At 38.2% G+C, this 8352-nt stretch overlaps 1 protein-coding gene across 1 annotated transcript; it reads left to right on the forward strand.

Annotated features, from left to right (window-relative positions):
* Window positions 1–347: 347 nt before the first annotated feature.
* LOC138865270 (uncharacterized) lies at window positions 348–5454 on the forward strand. Its single transcript, XM_070135221.1, has 2 exons — window positions 348–3685; window positions 3845–5454. Exon 1 carries the CDS (start codon window positions 611–613, stop codon window positions 3095–3097), a length of 2487 nt encoding a protein of 828 aa, XP_069991322.1. The 5' UTR covers window positions 348–610; the 3' UTR covers window positions 3098–3685; window positions 3845–5454.
* The last annotated feature ends 2898 nt before the right edge of the window (window positions 5455–8352 follow it).

Consider the following 8352-nt stretch of genomic DNA (forward strand, 5'->3'; position numbering starts at 1 on the left):
GCACGAGGTATTGTTACGTGGTATTCAGCCGTTCATACCAGGCCATATCCTTCAGATTTGACTTTGCGTCTATGATTTTGGCTTCCGCATTGGGAGAATTCGAGTTCAGCGGAGCTGCTCTTCCCCTTAATTCTCTTGGTGACATACCAGCCGTAACAAGTGGGGGCCTGACCGGGATTTTTGAACTGTCAATTCGCATTTTGTTAATCACATTTGTTTGCCATTTGTAACATGTGATTCCCTTGGTATTGCACTTTTATCGTGTTTTTTCTCAACCGTTGTAACACATGTTCCCGTTGGTTTTTTTGTGATCGTGCAATTAACTTCATTACGTCTCGTGTATTTTGGTCATTAAGACACCGAGTCGCTTCTTTCTTGTGCATGCAGAGTGCATTTAAGTGATCTTTGGTTTTGTAAACAAGTCTTTGTATATATTTGACTTTTGTTTTTGCTTGGTGACCATATTAGGCATTTTGCTGTTTTTTGTTTGCCTTTAATCGTACGTTTTAGTGATTTGATGTACAGGTTTTGCGATTGTTCACGCATTTCGTATTTTTCTATCTAGCTAGCTAGCTTATTTTCGCCTGTTTATTCTTCTCGGTGATTCATTATGTTCAGCGTTGAAAGTTTTGTTGCAAATCCGTCAGCCGAAGTGCTGGTCGGTTTAACTAAAGCCCAGTGGAGTGAGTTAGCCGCTCATTATTGCATCCCTTTTCGGTCATCCTTACGGAAGGATGAAATTCGTACATTAGTGACAGAGTATTTATTAGAACACAAGGTGTTAAGTGAGGAGGATTTAGAGCCCTTGTGTCCTCGGGATGTCACGATGGCCCGCCAGTATGACCTGGAGAGCCGTAAGATAGATTTGGAAATGTTTAAGGCAGAGAATGAGCGGATGCGTCTCATGCAGAGACCTGATCGGGAACACCATCCTCATTTTCGTATAGAGGATGCAATTAAATTTGTTCCTAAATTCAATGAGACAGAGCCTGAGTACTTTTTCATTCATTTTGAGCGAGTTGCTGCCTTGCATGGTTGGCCCGAAGATAAGTGGGTATTGCTTGTTCACAGTGCATTTGTTGGCAGAGCTCAAGAGGTTTTCTCAGCTCTGGATTTGGTACAGTCACAATGTTATTATGTAGTAAAACAAGCTGTTTTAAATGTTTATAAAAGGGTACCAGAGGCTTACAGACAAGATTTCCGTTATTATCGTAAAGATAGCAAACAAACCTTTGTTGAATTTATTCGCCAAAAGCAACTTTTGTGTAAGAAATGGGTAGAGAGTGAACTTGCACTCGAGTACGATAAATTACTCGAGCTCTTTGTACTAGAGGAAGTTAAGAAAAGTATGCCTGTAAAAGTTCGCTCTCACATTGACGAACGTGGTCTGCGCACATTAGCCGAGGTCGGCAAAGCCGCCGATCATTTCGCTCTCACTAATCCCAACTACTCTTGCAGATCTAATGAGCCTTCATTCCAGTCTATCCAGCATAATGGTAAGAGGATGGAGTATAGTTCCAGGAGGACTGGACTGCCAGATACCCACAGGACTGTTCATACAAAGTCAGAAACAGGTGGTGATGAGAGTAAGAAGGTTGCTTCTCGCGGTGAGAATTTTTCTTTTTGCCGTTATTGCAAGAAATATGGTCATGCCATAAATGACTGTTTTAGATTGACAAATAAGCGTTCTGATAATAACAAACGTATCTTTCATGTCAGTGCTAATAAGACGACAAAGGTTACATCGAAATATCCTTGTGATAAACGTGGCCTTTTCCCTTTTTCCATTACTGAATCTAAAGTTGTGACACCTTCATTTAGACCATTTTGTTCCACAGGATTTATTAGTGTCGATGAGTCGTGTAAGTCGTCTTCCCCAGTCACTATTCTACGGGACTCGGCTGCAGATATATCATTGGTACTCAAGGAGATGGTTCCTAACCCTGACTGCTATACTGGAGAGATGATTATTATTAATGGACTGGTAGGGTCCAAGAGTATACCCATATGTAAAGTCTACCTTGAATCTAAATTGATAACTGGGTACGTAAATTTAGGTGTTGTTGATAATATACCAAGTGATGGCATTTCGCTCCTTATGGGCAATGATCTAGTTGGTGATAAGGTATGGCCTTGCCCTGTAGTTTCACCTTGCCCGACAGAGGAGAACAACACCGTAGATTTAGAGAGGGAGTATCCCGATCTCTTTCCTGCATGTGCTGTCACCCGCAGTGCAAGTCGTAGGTCCTCCCCTCCCACCAAGGCGCTTACCGCCGGTACTGCATTACCCAAAGAGAGCCTTAATGATATATTCACCGAGGATTTCACCTTGGCAGATTTCTTTAAATCATCGGACAAAGATTCAAACATTTCTGCTTCTGATAATTCTAATATAGTAAATTTTAAAGACATGCCAGTTACTAGAGAAAAGCTCATTGAAGAACAATATAAAGATCCTGAGTTGCAAACATTTTATGATAGGCTTACTGATACAAGTAACATAGACAATTTCAGTACCTGCTATTATCTCCAGTCAGGTGTTCTTATGCGTAAATATAAGCCCTATAATATATCTGCAGACGATACCAGTAAGATAGTACATCAGATTGTCATTCCAAAGCCCCTTCGAACTGATGTATTGAATATTGCACACGACATTAGTGGTCATTTGGGAGTCAACAAATCTTACCATAAGATTTTAGCTCATTTTCATTGGCCGAAAATGAAACGTGATGTTGGTTACTATTGCCAGTCATGCCATATCTGCCAAGTAAAAGGCAAACCCGGAGATGGTATCAAACCATATCCCTTGCAACCTATCCCTGTGTTAACAGAGCCTTTCAGCAAAATAGTTATTGACTGTGTAGGTCCCCTTCCAAAGACTAAACGGGGTAACAAGTTTCTGTTAACCATAATTGATGTAGCCACCCGATATCCTGAAGCTATTCCTCTTAGACGCATCACTACTAGGAATGTTGTGAAGGCATTGATAAATTTTTTTACACAAGTTGGTCTGCCTACTGTAATACAATCAGATCAAGGGTCAAATTTTACGTCTAGACTGTATGAAAAGGTTATGAAGTCCTTGGGTATATAGCAGTGCAGGTCCACCGTATATCATCCTCAGAGTCGAGGGGTAGTTGAAAGGTTTCACTATATTTTAGATTATGATTAAAGCCTTCAGTTTAGAGACTGGTTGAGTGGGATGAAGGGATAGATTTACTTTTACCATTAATAAGGGACAGTGTTCAAGAGAGCATTTATTCCCTATTTAAATTAATTTACGGCCGTGAAGTGCGTGGATCATTAAAATTATTGGAAGAGTATTGGTTAAATGAAGAGGTAATTCCCGTAGATATTATTGTGAATGACTTTTAAGTATTTATTACAGACTACTATTTCACTAGCTCGTAATGTTTTGGGTAAAGTTAATACTAAAATGAAAGAACACTTTAATAAAGTAAATGATGCAGAGGCAAGATTATTCAATGATTTAGTATTGGTTTTGTTAACTCTTCATAACCAGCCTCTTCAGTCTCGGGATGCGAGACAACTTAATCTACAACGATTTAGCAATATTAATCGTGCAAATGAAATGACTACGAGATGTAAGAAAAAACATGTGCATGTGAACCTCCTGAAAAAGTACTGTGAACAGAATGATTTGAAGGAAAATACGGGAAACGTAAGTGATGTTTCAGTGATTGTACTTTCTAACAGTAATGAAAATGATGAAAATATCTTTGTGGAGCCTAATCTCACGAATTCAGTAATTTCGGTTAACCCTGATAAAATTAAACACTTTTCTGCTGCCCAAGCAGCAAACATACATTTTCTTCTGCAGGAGTATGACGAGCCATTCAGTGAAGTAGCTCGTCTCTGTCCACTGCTGGATCATAATGCTGAGACCAGGGATGTTCAGCCAGTGCTTCAGTTTCCGTGTCTCCTTGATGTGAGGACTGGGGCGTTCTTGCAAGCTGATGTTCGGCGCCGGAGAGAGCAGGGGTTCATCAGTCCTTGCTTGGGTCCCTTTGCCTCTGTAGTCCTGGTTCTTGAGAGTAGTGGCCTTATCCACGCGGTGACTGCAGGAGGGCCAGGGCAGCTGCATGGACAACGCGTTTTCGCTCCGTGGAATAGCACGCAGCAGTGACTACGTCAGGAAGGCACGCGTTCGTGGTTGTGAGCGAACAAGTAGAAAGTTTTGCAGAAAGTAGTAAAATGAAATGTTCACCCGGTGTTATTTTGTTACAAGCCTTATTAAGTATTACGCCACCGTCGGAAAGGAGGCCTTGGTGATAGTATTAGCAATTAGAAAAGTTTAGTGTTTATTTAACAAGATTTGTTCATCCCGTCGAAATTCACTGATAACAATTACTTTTTCTATGAAAGTTCAGAAACATTCAGTGTTCAAGTGGACAGACATTGCAGCCATTCAACAAAGACCTGCCTCTTAAGGATACACAATATTGCAGCGGGTGCTCTCTCCTGATCGAAGGTGGTGTGTTCTGGACACCAAAAATAACAGCTGTATATTTATTTTCATAGTTTTTACAATTTAGCTAGCTTTTAATATAAACATTTCATTGATTACTTGTCAAACTTTTACCCTTCTGGTAAAAAGTTTTTTTTTTGGAGGGGGAGGTATTACATGAACCCATCTCAAGTGTAGTAAATTAAATGCATTTATTAAAGAATTCAGATGAACGAGCTAAGATGCCCTAGAATTGGCTGACAACCCTGTTTGTTTACTCTTCTCCCCCCCCCTACCGTCTTAAGGCCTACCCGAGTTCCTTGGGAGGTTTGCCTCGTTCACTCCTCCACCGCCATAGGCCTGGGCAAGACCTCTCTGCCATTGCTGTTTTTAATCACATTCTGGGGTTTGTATTCTCTACTTTTGTTAGGATTAGGGTGATATGTTTCACTATAGTAATATATCACGTAGGCAGGATTTCTTGTTTTTTTGTCTATTTTGTGTGTGTTTCGTCTGTTTTGTTTGTTCATTTTTGTCTGTTTACGTTGGTGACGGAATAAATAAATAAATCGTAATTAATGAGTTGATGTATTTTTCCAAATCATTTTACAATGAATAAATAATAATCATTACTGGTATACAATTCTTGATTAACAGTGAAAGATAATGAACATAATAAATAACGTATAATGAAGGATGAATAATAAGTGACAATAAGTGACTTTAATGAATTAGTTTGTATATAAATAAGAAAGGAATATAACATAATACAGTTAAGAAAAGAATACATCATTGATAATGAACCTTGAAGAAAATAACATTAATGGGAGAAGATAAATAAATGAACAATGAACAAAGTGAATGATTATAATAACTTGACGGCATTAATGAGCCTTAAATGGAATGGAGAACAAAAATTGATACAAATGAATTAACCAGAAGAATATTTACAATCACTTGTAGTACTTTAGCACGAGGTATTGTTACGTGGTATTCAGCCGTTCATACCAGGCCATATCCTTCAGATTTGACTTTGCGTCTATGATTTTGGCTTCCGCATTGGGAGAATTCGAGTTCAGCGGAGCTGCTCTTCCCCTTAATTCTCTTGGTGACATACCAGCCGTAACAACATAGATATAGATATAAATATAGATTTTAACATAGATATAGGTATAGATATGAATATAGATTTTGATATATAGATAAAAATATAAGTTTTGACATAGATATAGATATAGATATACGTTTTGACATAGATATAGATATAAATATAAGCAATGAGCAATGAGTGTTTATGAACCTAGCATTACCCAAAATAAAGACAAAGTATATTCTTGTGTCCTGGCGTGATAGTTTTTGTTTGCAGGTAAATACTATATTCCCTCGCGTACACAAACACGCACATATATATCTCTATCCATCTACCCATCTGTCTATCTACTTATACACCAATTCAACCATCTATCTATCTATTTATCTATCAATCCCACCATACACCTATGTATATATCTATCTAAACACACCCGCATATACACACGCAATATACATATATGAACTCTATATATATATAAAATATATACATTTTACACGCGCACAAAAAAAAAAATAATAATAATAAAAATATCAAAAAGGCAAAGCGAGCGAAATGCATAATAAAAAAAATGTCTTTATAAAAGCACTGAGGCCAGAATCCTGCCTGGAATATCAACTTCATTTACGGTAAAACATGTCTTTGTTTGTTTGTTTGTTATTTCTTTTTCGCTGCTCTCAGGAATGGGATTAAATGGATTTTCTCGTATTACTGTTCACTTACACACTAAGTTACTTGGATAGTTAGGTATATAATGTCTGACATATTTAGGTATTCAATTAGTGAGATGTTTAGGTATCAAGTTACTCAGATATTTAGGAATTAAGTTACTGAAATAAGTTACTGAGATATTCGGGTAACAAGTTACTGAGATATTTGGGTAATAAGTTACTGAGATATTCGGGAAATAAGTTACTGAGATGTCCAGGTTTTGATTTACGGAGATATACAGGCATTAAGATACTGAGGTAATCGTTAGCTATTTTGCAATTAACCACCACTCCGTTGCACTCGCTGTTGAATCTAAATATCCAATCCATAAATCCAATCCATACAGTCGACCTAAACTTCTAATCTAAAAGTTAGTTCGTCTGAATATCCAATCCCAAACGCCTAGTCTGCAAAACGCAACATCCATAAGCCAGGTCAAAACAGTCCCATTGCTCTTTGGTTTGTCATTGTTTTTCTCTGTTTATCTCTTATTTTTTAATGGTTGTCCTTTTTGTTTTCTCTTATGGATTTTTTTTTTAATCCAATCACCTTAATCCATGAGTTTTAATCCAACCATCATTAACCCAATCACCAAATCCAAAAAAAAAAAATCACTTCAAAACAATCAATTCAAATGATATGATTCAAATCAGCTGATCCCGATATCTAATCTGAAAACCCAATCCATATTCGTTTAGAAGCGAAGATGGCAGCCAAGTGACCTGACCTGACTTGATTTGACCCGACTCGACCTCTTCATTCCCCGCCTCCGATGAAACGGGAAAATTCTACAAGGAGTTTTAAGAGATTGGAAATTGAAGAAAATTGTTTGGACACCTAATGGAAGGGCGTGTCAGAGTGGTCTCAAGTTCTGAAATTTCGAGGTAGAAAGGAAAAAATGGTTTTCCTTTCTCTCCCTCTCACTCTCTCACTCTGTATATCATCCTCTCCCTCTCTCTCTCTCTCTCTCTCTCTCTCTCTCACTCACTCTCTCTCCCTCCCTCTCTCTCCCTCTCTCTCTCTCTGTCTCTCTCTCTCTCTCTCTCTCTCTCTCTCTCTCTCTCTCTCTCTCTCTCTCTCTCTCTCTCTCTCTCTCTCTCTCTTTCTTAGTTTTGTTTTGTTATTCTCTTTCTCTTTCTTTCTGTTTTCACATTATGTGCATTTTTGTATCGTTTTATTTTCATACTTCTTCATTCTTTTTTTCTTTCCAAATTTTCTTTTCTCCGCCATTCTCCCATTTAAAAAAAACAATATCCAATTCATCTTGCCACCTTTTCTTAATCTTCCATCTCTCTCTCCTGTTATCTTTATTCAGAATTCCTCTTCCTCCTCTTGTTTCTCTTTACTGCAGATCAGACAAACTGGCGCCGAGCTCATTTCGGAGAGATTAGCTTCTTTAACTTTTAAAGGGGCAGTTGTAATCATCCAAGAGGGAAGGGCTTTGGCCTTGTTAAAACGCTCATACATACACGCAGGTATACATGCATACATATATGTACACAAACACACGCACGCACACACATACACACGCGTATACATTCACACACACACACAAACAGACAAATAAACAATCATAAACACTCACACACACTCATAAAATACTCACACTTAGAAACGAAGTCAAAGGAAAATCGCCCTGAGTATATATCCTGATTAGTTTATAAATATTGGCAAAAGTGAAGCAAGTGGGATTCAGTAAACTATATCTATTGAGATCGCCCTGGAATCCAGCCCTGGATTAGTAGGTTTCCGTTGCAATGTTATACCCAATACTCTCTCTCTCATTTCTCTTTCTCTTTCTTTCTCTCTTTCTCTTTCTCTATCTTTCTCTTTCTCTTTCTTTCTCTTTCTCTTTCTCTTTCTCTTTCTCTCTCTCTCTCTCTCTCTTTCTTTCTCTTTCGCTCTCTCTCTCTCTCTCTCTCTCTCTCTCTCTCTCTCTCTCTCTCTCTCTCTCTCTCTCTCTCTCTCTCTCTCTCTCTCTCTCTCTCTCTCTCTTTCTTTCTTTTTTTTCTCTCTCTTCCTCCACTATACTAAAAAAAGTGAATTGGTTTGCGTAACATGATATTCAGTTCAACATCAT

The sequence above is a fragment of the Penaeus vannamei genome, chromosome 20 (genome assembly GCF_042767895.1).
Source record: "Penaeus vannamei isolate JL-2024 chromosome 20, ASM4276789v1, whole genome shotgun sequence".
In the NCBI taxonomy this organism is placed as follows: Eukaryota; Metazoa; Arthropoda; class Malacostraca; order Decapoda; family Penaeidae; genus Penaeus; species Penaeus vannamei.

Bases quoted from the DNA above. Each gene is read 5' to 3' on its own strand.
- LOC138865270 (XM_070135221.1), top strand. From the start codon at position 611: ATGTTCAGCGTTGAAAGTTTTGTTGCAAATCCGTCAGCCGAAGTGCTG.